General features: G+C 42.3%; 1 protein-coding gene across 1 annotated transcript in view; it reads right to left on the bottom strand.

Annotated features, from left to right (window-relative positions):
• The window catches only part of ubl3a (ubiquitin-like 3a), a 35,972-nt gene extending 21,871 nt beyond the window's left edge, over positions 1-14,101 (bottom strand). The window contains exon 1 of the mRNA XM_085174844.1: positions 13,352-14,101. Coding sequence (XP_085030970.1) covers positions 13,352-13,378 — 27 coding nt within the window. The 5' untranslated portion in view covers positions 13,379-14,101. The remainder of the gene's footprint in view (positions 1-13,351) is intronic.
• Between the last annotated feature and the right edge of the window lie 461 nt (positions 14,102-14,562).

The raw sequence follows: 14,562 nt of genomic DNA, 5'->3' as shown, positions 1-14,562 counted from the left end.
CAAAAAATAAAAGGTTGAAGCTATGTTTTAAGTGTAGTGTTAAACTAAAACTTTAAGAGAGGTCTCAGATATGAGCTGTGTGTGGGTTACTATTTGCCTTTTGTGCTCTACTGTAACCTAAACTGGTGCAGGTAATGAGTAAATGGTCACAATGCAAGTACATTAGGAAACACTGACACCATAGCACGGAAAACAGCACGGAAAACACTGGGTGTTGTCTCCTTGTTTTGGCTCCCATTAAGGTTTTTCAGGGTTTTGTTATCAGTCAACAACTCTCAAGGTGTGCTTAAAGAACAAAACCAACATTTGTGTGTGTGTTTCCCTTTTTTGCATTCAGTGTAACTGAAAGCTACAGGTGTTGAAACTGCATGGAACAACAGACTCTAGGGACATGTATGACTTACATTATCTTTTACATGTATACTATAATGCGTGTGTATACATGGTTGTCTTGTTTTGAATCAGCACTGGATTCTGTTTGGATTTTGTCTTTCTTTCACTCTAATTTTCTATATTTTGTCTGCTTAGGCAGCCATCATCAGACACAAAGCCAAAAGGTCAGCATGCCACATGCAGGCGTGTTGCTGGTAAAGTGACCAGACACACACACACACACACACACACACACACACACACACACACACACACACACACTTGATGATTGCTGGTGATGGCACTAAAGTAGGGACATCCTGTGCTTTACCTCGTTCGTCCTACCATTTGCTCAGCCTGCTCACGCCTCCTCCTCTCTTTGTCCTTTGCTTCCATCACACAGTGTCTCACCAATGTGACTTCCTCCCGTGTGCTTTCCCCTGCCTATTGCTATGTAAAAAACCCTGGAGACATGTAAAGCATCCCCATGCTGCTCTTCCCCTCCCCACCTCCCTGCCTCCCAAGAGAGCTGCATGCTCTGATGTGACCTCTGCCTTCCCCTGTCTCCTCTTCATCCTCCCTACTGTGTCAGCCCCCCTATCTCCCAAGAGGTGTGCAGTCCAGCACTCCAGGTAGTCAATTTGTAACTTTCAGGTTGCCCCCGCCCCCAAAGAACAAGCTTTCCCCTGTACTACATCAGTGCCTCTATAATTAATTGATCACATGCATTTTCAGATTCATAGCCAGCAATTAATTAAGAAAAGAGGGCAATCCCTCCCCTGTTAATCGCTTCTAGAGTGTGAAAATTTGGAGGATTAAGTGAACAAAATAAAAGGAAATGGCCATCAACAGATTTATTGGCATTCCTCCTTGCAAAAATCTTTTTGGCGGTATTTGCAGGCAGCAGATTAATGCAAATCAGTCTTGTCTTGAAATTAAAAGTGCATGTTTATGAAGTAAAAGCTTAGCGGGAGTGTTAAAGACCAACTGACGTAACATGTGAGGGGGGGACAACAGAGTCGAGAGTAGAAACGGCCCGGAGACAGCAGTTATATCCACGACACTGCATTTTCTTTTCTCCTTCAGAAACAAGCACTGCCCTGTAGTCACGACTCACGTGATGCCGAGTGTGTGCAGAGGAGAAACTGTGTGTGTGGATGTGTCTGTGTATGTGTGTGGGTCTGTGTGTTGGAGGGGAAGAGAGGGAGGCACACACAGAGACATAGCTGGCAAGCTAAAATGCCCTCTGTGCAGGAATTCACCAGATGGTACTGGACAGAAACCAGGGCTATGACACACACACACACACACGCACACACACAGTACATTATCTGAGCCTATTTGAGAATGAGATTTAAAGCAAGTTATTAAATTCTGACACAAGATTATGCAGTAAGAAACCAAAGAATTATTAAAATGAGCCTAAAGCAAAATTTAACTTTAGGTCATCCGGCTGTTTGCAATTAAAAACAGACTATTAGGCAATCACAATATTAACAATGCAACTAGCACTAAGCCTCATAAAGCGAGACAACAGACAGAGGATTGCAAGAGTAGGCACATTAGAGATTTCACCATACCATACAATCCTGTATAACATAATGCAATCTAATGAAATGGCCTTACAACAAATCAATGGCTCTGCGATGAATGTTATCTCCATGATGCTCATTTGCTGTTTGGGGAAATATCTACATTTATGTCTTGTTTGATTTCTTGAGAAGGGCCGTGGTGTTGTTGTGTTAGATAACACTGCAGCGGATGTTACACTAGCTCACCGGGTTGAGAAGGGGGGCCCAGAGGCCATAAGGCTATTGCAGAGGCGTCTCTTCCCTGGCTCTGACTCCCAGCTTTCCTCGCCACTCTCAAATGCCCTGTCATAATAAAGACTAAAAGTCCCCCCCCTTCCCGCCCATTAACATGATGCATTTACTTGCATCACCCACACAATAGCCTAAACATTCCAAACTTCCAAAAACCTCAACAGAAATCTCCTACAACTTCAATTAAGTGATAATAAAAAATGTATTAGTTATCTGATCGAAACAAACATAAATTTCGCGCGCCTTTGTGTCTGCAGAATATAAGACATGCACCGGCAGTTTTCATCATTGTTTATTTATTTTTTCATTGTTCTGGTTAAGGCTTTTAGCCTCAGATTATGCTCGTTTGTACACAACAGGAAAAAGGAAGCCTCTGTGGGGAGACAGTGGAGGCAAGCAGTTACACAAACAACAACAGGAAGGCACAGGATAGCGACAGAGGGGGGAGGGGATTCATGAGGTTTCATATTGTTCCAATACGATACAGACGCCCGAGTGAGGTTAAGGGATGTTGTGCTGCTTCTGTAATGTAAGCAGAATTGAGATGATGGCACACACGTGTCACAATAAAGGAATCTGCGTCACACATAACCACCTGAGATGACAGAAGTGGCTGAAGATGCAGAAGTTTGGTTAACCATTTCAGAACGAAGCACAGCACGCTTTCGCAAACAAGGGTGCTTTTTATACAATGCTGTGACCTTTAGATTAAAAATTAAACAGGATTACTGTGCCTCTCAGCCTTAATGGTTCGTCTGAGCTTTAAACTCCACTGTACCAACATCAGCTGACTGAGGAGTCTGTGCTAAATGAAAGTCAGCTAAACTTAGCTGAAATGTGCCAGCTTTATATATACAGACACACACAAGCATCTGAGCTTCCAAATGCCACTAGCCTCAAACACTAATTTAGGGTCCACTGACTGGTTCTGTAACTGTATATCTGGCACACGGGAGCCACTTCTCAGAGATGTGCAATTAGCCTAAATCATGGTTGATATCTGATGTCTTCTATGTAAGTCAAAGTTCTGCCATTTCCCCCCGACATAAACGGTTGTTCCTTATTACCAGAAACTGAGAAAAACAGTTCAAAAGCCTTCAGTCACGTCAGTTCAAGGTCTAATGCTTCATTGCTGCTAGCTAGTTTAGATAAGAACACACACACACACACACACACACAAGTGTGCGCACACACAAAACCCCTGCCAGGATCATTAGAGATCTTCATCGAGTGCTCCATAGCATCTAACACGCAATGACAAATTTGTGCAAGACACCATGAAGGCCAAACATACCCTCTCTCTATTCCCCATATCAACCAGCATGCATGCACGCGCACACACACACACACACACACACACACACACACACACACACACACACACACACACACACACACACACACACACTCTCTCCCTTTTTAACTCTATGACCTCTGCCTCTGGATTCCTCATTGCCCACTTCCACCACCTGTGTCTATGTGAATATATTAAAACCAGAAAGGAAGGAGAAAGACTCTGATTATGTTACTCTTTAATTTGACATCATGACAACCCAAAACGAGCCAAAAACACGCCCTGCCAATTTTCTGTTACATCCTGTTTGGCATAAACTTGACATTACTTCAGTATTAAGAACACATCCCGTACACAAACACACAGGAGTTTCTTAGTTGGCTCGGTGCGAGGACTCACACAGCAAACTGAAGTTCACGGAGGGGATTTTCAGCGTCTGAGGCAAAAAAAAACCGGAATGCTGGTGCGACTGTTCTCAAAGTGGCAAAACGGAAATAAAGTTGGATTCGATTCTGGCCAAATATTTTCTTCTAGCTTCAGCCGCTCAATTTTTTCTCTCCTGTGTTTATAATCACACAAATATCATGTTCTGAAACTCTTCTGAGCTTAGCATTTTCAAATAACATAACAAAGTGACTGTTTAATAACTGAATCAATTATCAAACAATCACAGCAGCAGAAACGTTTACAGAAACAATTATCAGCTGTTGCCTCTTCTAGCTATGATACAATTAAGACAAGTCAAAGCATGGCAAGGTGCTCATCATCTAATGAATGCAGACAATAAACATGATATCATCTCCTTTTCAGAGAAAGCCATTACCTTATCATTAACTGTGCTATATGTAACTATCCAACTCTGTTCTCTACCTACCAGCAGGCTGACCATGTCACTGTTGTGCCAGATCTCTGTGTTTTTCAGAAGCTGGTGATGGGATGAGTCTGCTCTCCAGGGGATACCCTACAACCTGGAGGACCACTCTAACCAGCACCTCCACGACACTGTGAACTAGGTGACTGCCAAACAGCCACTACAGCTGCAGTAAAAGATGATGATGCTGAAGTCCACATCTAAACTCACAGCTAATCATGAGACCTAAATCTGTTGGGTGAATCGTGACTCATATCTTGGATCTTGGTCATACCACATAAAATCATCTTCATCGTCATAATCATCATGTGGCCAAACTGCCCTCCCCAAGCTGCTTCTGAATGACACTAGGCTGGGTTGATTTTTTTTTTTAAAAAAAGAACAAGAAGCTGTGTCAGACTTTTTACATTTTGAAAACACAGAGAGGAAAATCTATGACTGACAACCACAACGGAGTACAAGTCTGGTTTAAAAGACATGTGTTTGATGACCTGAGGTCAGCGGATCCTTTTGGAACATCCAGTCAATGAGGCTTAACCTTTGGATGACTGCTCCATGGCTCACACCTCCCCCTGTTTGGGGCCCAAAGAGTTTCAACACTGACCCTCTAATTCTCTCGGTACGTGCTGTCTGTCTGAGTGCTCTGGCACAGGGTGTCTGAATATCAGGACAGATTTAAGCACTGATGTAGAAACGGCAGCCTGTCCAGAAATGTATGAGAAAGAGGGCTATTTGATTCATGCCCGGTTCTATTCAATTCAATTTATTGTCATCACACAAAGCAGAGCCGGTGCAATGAAATTTGCAGCATCAATCAGGCCAGCACAGCGACACGACAAGTACACAGACCGAGACCTTCGCTGGCTCAAATAGAAGGAAGATCAATACAATGTTCTCCATAGAATTACCATACGATAACATGCATGGGAGTATAGGGTAAGATAAACAGCAGATTAACGAGTTTATTAGTAACCTGTTATTACTGATAAAGAGGCAGAGCATGGCAGTCTCTGATCCAGTCATTGTGTTGTTCCATAACATGAACAGCGCAGACACACACATATACATAGAGCCTGTCCTGGCACAGCGAAGCTTTAATATAAATGTCCCCTCAGCTGGAAATTGTTTCCAGCGCAGCTGAAAGACCGCTTTTATTGAGCTAGTTAAACACCCCCACCCCATCCCCCTTTTCTCCTACACACAACCAGCACACACGCTCCCTCTTTATACTCAACATAATACTTCTAAAGAAACACAAGGTATTTTTCTGCATTTGTAAGCCTTTTATTTTAGATTTACTTAAATTATACACCGAAAAAACAACAGTGTCACAGTTTTAAGTAAAGTCCTCATCGTGTAATGTCGTTTGAATGACATTAAATATAAAGCATGACATTATAAGAGGACCCAAAAGTCTGCAAATGTAGTTAATGCCTGGTGTAAACCTGAAATAAATGCATTACTCATTTAGAATGAACATGTTTGTGCAGAATTTTCATCAGCGGGATATAGCAGAATATTTAATGACGCTATCATGCCCCCTTTGCACAACTGCCTCGGGTGGTTGAGAAAACGATATAAATGAACAAAAGGTTTTCACTCGGTCTCCTTTTGGAAAACAAGACTTTCTATGTAAAGGACATTATAATGAGCTTTTGTTAGACTGCTCATCTTCCTTTTCCCGTCTAACTCTGTGGCCCTTTCTCAACTCGTGTTTCTCTTCCTCTTTTCATCTTCTTAATTCAGCCGGCTGAAGCATGAATTTAATTCCTTTAGTATTAGGTGGCAGCTCAGCTTCTCCTTATCTCTCTTTTACAGTTAAGCTGCTGTTTTCTTAGACGTTAACTTAAAATACATTGTGGTCCTGTCTTTGATTATATTTCTGGGTTTATGGCGATTTAAAACAGATGAAGAACAGTGGTGGGATTGTGCATTTGGGTGTTTTTCTGCCAGAGTTATATTTGCGCCATCGTGGGATGGGCCTTCAGCTACGTCAAGTTGGGAGATTTACAATTTACAGGAAACATAATTGAATGTATTGATGACATTTGCATGATCATAGACTCACAGTGTCTTTTTGTATGGCTAGCCAGTGACATAAGGCATTAAATGATGCAGTGCCAGCAGCACAGTAGCAGCATCATTACATGCAAACAGCGGCTTTTTGAAGCCAGTCCAGTTTGTCTTGGGATCTGGAGCAAAAGTGAGCTGGCGTGGGTGTTACTCCACCGGCAACACCAACAGCAAATACGTCACATTTAACAACAAGAACAGGTTGTGCGTTCGCTGCTTCCTTCATGCAAATATGCACATGCACACATTTGTTAAAAAATAAACATGCACATTGACATCAAAAGCAGCTGCAAGCACACGGGGATTCATTTGTTGAGTGTGCGAGCACTTGTGTACGACTTACGTTCATACCCCCTCATTTAAGTCATGCTTGGACTGAACCATTTGGCACAAAAGCCTAAGAGTGTCCTCGGTTTACTTTTGTCCTGAGGTGTTTTGTGTCCAGCATCTACTACTAAGAACATTTCTGTTTTGGAAGAGCTCAATGCCAAGAAATCACAGTTGTCACATCACTATTATTGCTCCAAGGACACAAACATTTACAACTACAACCTGAATTTTATACAGTTTTGGATTTTCAATTGAGTGTAGTCATAGCTGTTTAAATTCACTTTAGCTTTTATCATTTAAAAATGTTGTGTTTTAGTTTCAGTTTTAGTTAGTAACTGCATGCAACAGCTGCCTGTCTACTATTAAGACTATTAAGAGGATCAGAATCAGAGGAGTAGACCAGTTTCATCTTGAATTACCAGCCCCCACTCGCCCCCAAAATGATGAAGCAGTTCAACGCATTCCTCAACCTGTGCAAAGCCATACCTGCCAACACCAACTGCTGAAAAGGGGAGGGTTTTCTAACGTAATAAGTCCTTATCCCAGCACAAGCCCAATCTGGCTTTTTCCTTGTAATTCCTTGGGGTGACTTAAACAACTATTCCCTCTTTTAATAAAATCTGTGCCAATCCTGAATTCAAAAATAGGAAAAAACAGCACAGAGGCTGAAAGGAAACCTAAATTCTGCAGAAAACAAATTGATCATCATAGTTGATATTTATTGTTTTTGCTTTGGGGAACTTAAATATCAATGAGATTGCTTTTTTATAAGTGGAGTTTTTTTTATTCCTCCACAGCTGCTCCATATGTTACTCATTCTTCAACCATAATGTTTTACTTTGGTTCGGAGCAGCCAAGAAAAAAGAAACAAAAAAGCAGGTTAATCATCAACTGTAAATAAAAGATGGCCCCCAGCTTCCAGGTCAGAAAAGTCTGCATTCTTTCCAAAGGCCAGTCCTTTTTTATGTTCAGTTTGTCAATTATTTTGCCACAGAGAGAATAACTGATTATAAAGGATGGGTGGGCAATGTCCAACAAAATAAAGCCAACATGGAAGTGACAAAAACTGCAGGTCCTCTAGGTGTCACTTGAGGCTGGCTCCAAAAGACAGCCAATCCCCAAAATGAATAACTTAACAGCATTAGAAAGCATGGTTATGGCCTGGTACAAAACACAGTTTGAACCTTTATGGACAGTCTATGGACAAGTCAACTCCCTGGATAAATTCGGGACCAAAGCTTGTCACCTTTATCACTCCACCCATAAGATAACGTCCGGCGTCAACAGCCCCCCCCCCCCCCCCCCCCAATAAAAAAACAAGGCGTCCCCCAAAGCACTTGTTCATGAACTTCTAAAAATTCATATTTTTTACATCAACAAGGACAATACTGCTTAATAGAACAACACGTCAAAGGAAACAGACAAGCTGGGAGAAAGAGATCAGGGAGTACTAACAGGTACGTAGCACTACATATTTGCAGCACACTCACAGGATACACATGCCCAGACACATACCACAATGAAGAACATGCAGGCAAACGTAAGCAAAAAACAGTTACATAACCAATCGATAGATGACAGCTTCTCAGTTGGACTTCCTGTTGGTGTTGTGGACATGCATCAATGCAATTAAATTACCTCTATACAGAGGACTGCTGGGGATATACATTGACAAGAGCTTTTCTAATATCATTAACTGTAAATACAGCTATGAAGAGCGATACAGTCCATTTTGCAGCGACAAAGCATCCCCTCACAAATTAACTATAAATACAGCAACACAGTCCACAAACAGATCATCAAAAAACTTGACAACTGTTTTTCTTTTCCAATCCCATCAATGAAAATATCGACTAAATGTATTTGGCTCATTTATCTTTGTTAAAATATTTATATATATTTTAGCTGCTGTATCTATTCGAATCTCCTGACTGGATAGAAATTAATAGGAATCAGGCACACAGCTCCTGCACCTTCAGAACTACCATTAGAACTTTCCATGGCTCTGCGAGGCCTGCATGTGACAATGCCAGAGTCAATATGTCAACTGCTACACGGGGGCAAGATGACGTAATCCTGATCTGTGACTCAAGACCAGCAGTACATGGCATTGGTAGCACACACATATCCAACGACATGTTTTCTCCAACTGGCGCTGTCAGGCTTCAGTCATGTTCTCGCTCCCACTGAAAGTGTCAATCAAAGCCTTGTTAGCATCTCCAGCCTGAAGCTGACAACGCCTGCAGATCTGTCACTGTGGCATACGTGCTGAGCTAAGCTCTAGCTGGAATCAGAACATCAGAACCGGTAGCATTGTTTTCTGCAGCAAGGATTCCCCACCCATTGTTTCTTTCATTCCTCATCTGCCACTGACACACGGTGGCCTCTGACCCTGACCTTTGACTTCTTTTGTGTGTGTGCGTGCGTGTGTGTGTGTGTGTGTACCCAAACAAGTCACTGCGCTGTTTTCGAAACCACACACAGAGTAGATTTATCCAGTCCTAATACCACTAAACAAATCTGCTATACAGCATTTCTTTTGCTTTAAACATAGTCACAGTGGCGCAATTAAAACAACTGGATCGACAATAAGGATTTAGCCATGAATCAATTAATTAAGTCATCATAAGTCAATAGACAGAACAAAGAAAAAAATTAACAATAAGTGAAAAAAAAGTCTGTTTTAAGTTGAGATTTGCTCAATGACATCCACACACTGCTGTACCAATTTCAATGTCTCCATCAAACCACATCAGCAGCATTTCCAGGCAAAAGACAGAAGACTTCATTGACTTAATAACAGTAATTATTGACTAGAAGCTCAGACTGATGTTGTTGTTTTTTTGTTTGTTTCAATGATCAAGTTGTAATGAAGCTAGGTCCTCCATGCCAAAACAAGCCAGTTTGGGTGGTTTGGCATTTAATAAGAATCCCTCCCGGGTGGGCGGCTTCCTCAGAATGCTTTCTGGGAACGCTCAGCCGGGAGGAAACCCAGGGGAAGACTCAAGAGGAACCGGAAAATGCTGCTTAGCCTACTGCCACCTCAGTCCAACTCCCGAGAGTTAGAACTGTACTGTACCACCTGGTTTGTTTTGAGTCAGAGCTGCGATCACCTCCTCCAACACAAATTAACATGTTCTCGCCAGTCCACAAATGACGGGGTGTCTGAATACTACACTCGTTGTGTGTGAGTGAGTATGTGTGATCACAGTCTTTATTTCTTCATATCATCTCATAGCAGGATCGCATGTGTTCCTGTAGTAGTAACCTCATCCAACCGGGAAGAAGGACCAAACCGTTAAATTCATTTGAAATTTGCAGGAGCAGTTGATACAAAACTGGATACAAACTATTTCTTTTTGTGTCAATCAAACAGCTAATTCCTAAATGACTGCTTATTTGATAAAATAGCTGGAAAATGTCCGCAAGTTCTTAAGGACCAAGCGGAGGATTTCAAAAGGCTGCATTTTTGCTTTAAAATAGCAGCTAGCTAAACGGCTAATTCGCTGACTTGTGGAAGCACCCTTCACTGACGCAGTCACCAAAACTCCTCTGTATCACTGACAAAAATCTGAGATGTGTCGATATGATTAAGAGGTCTGCAAACAGGTTAAACCTAAACTTGCTGTTGTTAATGGTTTAAAACAAGCATTAGCATACAAATGCTGCTGTTTCATGGTCTGTTACAAGTCTACGTAAGCTGAAGCTCCATGTCTTGCCTGTTAAGCTGGGACATATCGAAAGCAGCGATGTCTGAAATTCACTCTCTGCTCTGTGGGCCTTTCAGTCTCGTCTGTGGCGTATTCATTCAGCTGGGCTTATCTGAAAAAGGGCGCTGCTATCTTCTCCTCTTCCCGCTACTCTCTCCGTCTCTCGTCTCGTCTTGTTGCCACAACACATACCTGCAGTGCACAAAGACCTATCCTTCTACATACTTTCACGCAGACACACACCCAGACTCAGATCCAAGCGTCTCACTGTTGCCATGGGGACTATTTCAACCCTGTCAGCACTTCTAAGATCTGCCCGGAGAGAGGTAATTTGCCCCTCTTCCCATGCTTCGCAGTCTTTCTATCTACCCATCCTCCCCTCCTCCTGCTCCTGCTCCTCCTCCTCCTCTTCTTCTTCTTCTCCCATTCGAAGATGGGGAAAAAAATCCCATCCTCCATTCTCGAGAGGCATGACTATTGCTTCTCCTATTCTTTCTGTCAGATTCATTCACCCACAGTGTTTGGCACCAGCAATCTCCTCTCCTCCTACTCTCACTCCCACTCTATACAGCCTTTATGAGGCTGTGTGTATACACTTGCTTCTTCCTCAGGCTGAGTGAACATTGAGGTGGGGGGGGGGGGGGGGTGGGGGGCTTGGGGAGAATGTGCATCTGCTGCTGATTTCAGCCACACAGGATCAGCTAAGTGCTGAGAGCTGAGATTTTCCCCCCAAATTTCCGTGGGGAACACAAGGGGCCAGTTTGATGTATCGACTGAGCCACACCACAAAAGGGAAGATTAGAAAACCTGAAGTGTCTTACTCATGTGGCGAATCTGACCTTTATGTTTCTTCTGCAGGCATTTTAATAGCGTAAGCCTGGAGCAGGCATAAAAAAAACGATTTAAAAAAGGGGGAAAGGATTACTACTTTGGAGAAGTGAAAAGAATATTATTACTCTACCTCTTAAGAAATGAACTTTATGGCCGGCACTGCCGATAAATGATGTAATAATAATGTGATACTTCCCCAACGGGGGAAATTCTCAGAGAACAAATCAGGCAGAGCCATAAACCAGCTGGCAGGGATTCACTGAGTTGCCTGAAGACAATTTAGCAGGAGGCTTGTGGCTCAAAACCAAAGTTCACTGGCTGAATGATGCTATTGTGCTACCATAAAAAATTTTAAATAATAATATCCACACCCACAGCCAAGGTGACATAATATTTTAGTATTCAGCTTCCAGTACTTTACAGGTCAAAAGATGAAAGATCCGGCTCATAATTATGTCTGTAATCTGTGAGAATCCCTCGCCATGAGCTACACTTTGAGATGCTCTAACACACATATACACAGTGGACGTCTCATTTACTTCCTCATAGCATTATCCAAATATCCCGACAACATTATGGACCTGCAGCTAAGGGGATCAGCTGAACTTGGACAGGCCGGAGCAGGGCCACAGCTGGGATAGCTGATCTCCCGGAGGGGCCATATTACATGGTTTATCCTTTCTATACATAGACCTGTAAGTATTCTTAGTGCCACCACACGCTGGCAGCAGAGATAACAGCCATAAAACTGTCATGCCCACGGGAAGGGAAGCACTACGTCAAAGACCCAAACCCAGCTAAATGCACTTTGTGATGCTTTTAATTTGTGACAGTGGGGAGACAGGAAGCTGACGTAAATCCTTATGAGGAGAGCTCATAATACACATGACAAGCCAGTAAGCTAGTGTAAAACAAGTTAAGATGTCATAGTGACTGAAAGAGTTGCCTACTGATGACCACTTTTTACTGCCTTTGTTTTAAGGACTACATCAGTAGGTGTGACATGTCGCTGTATGATGCTGATTTTGTAAACTCCAGGGTGCTTTCAGGCTTTCTGCAATGGTACAAGGCACCAATCTGATAAAGGCATGAGGAACAGATCTGAGCAGGAAGTATCATCAAACTGGGAAATGCAGAGTAATCGCAATACGATAAATCACAGCAACATAATTAAAACTATGTGTTCCCACAGGATCGTGCTGCTGGTTATTGCAGTTTCTGCTCATGTTTTACAAATGTTTGTGCATGCACTGCCTTCTTTTTTCATGTGTTTGTGTGTGTTTTAAAATGTACTGATCTTTTTAAACTTCATCTAACGTTTCCAGGATGCCATTGTCTTCCATGGCTCCCTCTGCAGCATGAAGATGAATTTCTAAACCCTTGTAACTTTCTTGAGTAATGCATGTGCAATTAACTCAACTTTCCTTTAGCCTCAGAATTTACGAAAGGGTGCCGACCGGAGCTCAAGTGGAGCAAATGATCGGTCCAGCGGTTTGCAATCTAAATATGTTCAATTCAGGTCTGAGGTTCTGATTTCTTCCAAAAGCTGGACCCAGGTAATGTTAAGCTTTATGTCGTGATCAAAACTGCCTGTTAACCTCCACAATCAACTTCTTTCTGCACATTTCCTAACTTTTTAAGTTCTCTCTGGATGCAACTGCCTCACCACAGCAAGATAATATGATGCATAAAAATGAAGGTGCACTTGATGATGGATTGTAAATGGAGTATAAAGCTTCCAGAGCTTGCTAATGGAGCTTCACACTTAGTCAATGGCAGCCTAAAACTTTTTACAACATGTACCTTTAAACAGTCAGCAAGAAGAAAAGAAAAAAGTTAAACTTCCACATTTTATTTCCAGAGAACCTCTGGAGACCAAAATTTGATCAGCCATAAAGGGTCACACATACAGCTGAATTAATAAAAGCAGAAGTAGCGGTCGTGGGCAGGACACACTCAGACGCGTCTGCTTTCAAGTCCAAAGCCTGAGGAAATGAATGGGTGTGAATGTTAAAACAGCGGAGGAGCTGACAGGCATTTCTCTTACCATGTCCGCTGGGGTGCTGCCCGTCATCGTGAAGCTTCTCCCGGTACTCGGAGGTGTTCAAACGCACATACACACACACTCACAACTCTCCCTCGCAGGGCAGATGCCAATATTCCTTCTCTTTTCTTCTTCCTTTTTCTCGCACTTGTAAAAAAGCTCCCCGTAGCTCTGACAAACGCGTCCTTGTGGTGTTTTAAAAGCAGGAAATAATTTTTTTTCCCGGCGACTCGCTCTTTCTATCTCTGTCTGTCTTTCTTTTTTTTCCCACAGTCACAACACTGAGGTAGCCGAGACGTGTGAAAATGCCTCTTCCTCTCTATTGCACAATCATTTCGTTAATTTCTCTCCCTCACAAATCACTGACTTGGGGAAATATACTTAAGATTAGAGGGGCAAACTGTCGACCCGAGGGCCTCCTTTGACCCTCAAACATCAACAATATCCCGATTCAGAAAAAACAGAGGTGCCTACGACATGCGAAAAAACCAATAGTGCTGGCACATCCGGACGCGGACCTTGTTCTCTCAGGGTGGAAAAAGAACAAAAAAACATCCGCAAGGTTAACGGCTGCCGTCCTCTGATAAACTCGGGCACGTCCGCCGGTCGGCGTGAAAAGGCGAAACGGTGATATGAGCCGGTCCTGCTCTTTAAAACGCGGGTATGACCGCTGTTAGCGTTTCAGACTGCACTGCTGCACCTTTAGGACCCGTTCAGCTGTCATTCCGCTGCTTCGAGTCAGAGTAAAGCTAGCCAACGATTCAGAACTTCCGGTGTGGGTTTTCGAAATAAAAGAATGTAACCGCTTAAAGGCTTTTTGTGTGAAAGTTTTTCTTTGAAAAATTTGGGGGAAAAAATGTACAAATCATGACATTAGTCTAGCATGCTGGGGTTTCTGTCTGTCTATCTATCTATTTATCTAGCTATCATTTCATTTTTTTCATATCATAGAACTTCCCACTTAAATTATAATTCTGAAACATTATGTGGTAGTCTCCTCCCACTAAAGTAAGTAATAATTTTAATAAATATAAAACACATTAATTCATGAACAATAATAAAAAAAAATAAAAGTATCTATCTATCCATCACTACTAATCCTATTTTCTATTATTACAGTATTATAGTAGTATAGTATTATACTATTGTTTTAGTTGTTCACTGGTAATTTGTCTGATTACTCCAGAAAACTACTCATGTAAGCTGCACAGCTA

The sequence above is a fragment of the Neolamprologus multifasciatus genome, chromosome 10 (genome assembly GCF_963576455.1).
Source record: "Neolamprologus multifasciatus chromosome 10, fNeoMul1.2, whole genome shotgun sequence".
In the NCBI taxonomy this organism is placed as follows: Eukaryota; Metazoa; Chordata; class Actinopteri; order Cichliformes; family Cichlidae; genus Neolamprologus; species Neolamprologus multifasciatus.
The sequence above is the reverse complement of the archived record's forward strand: the minus strand, read 5'-3'. Positions and strand labels throughout refer to the sequence as shown.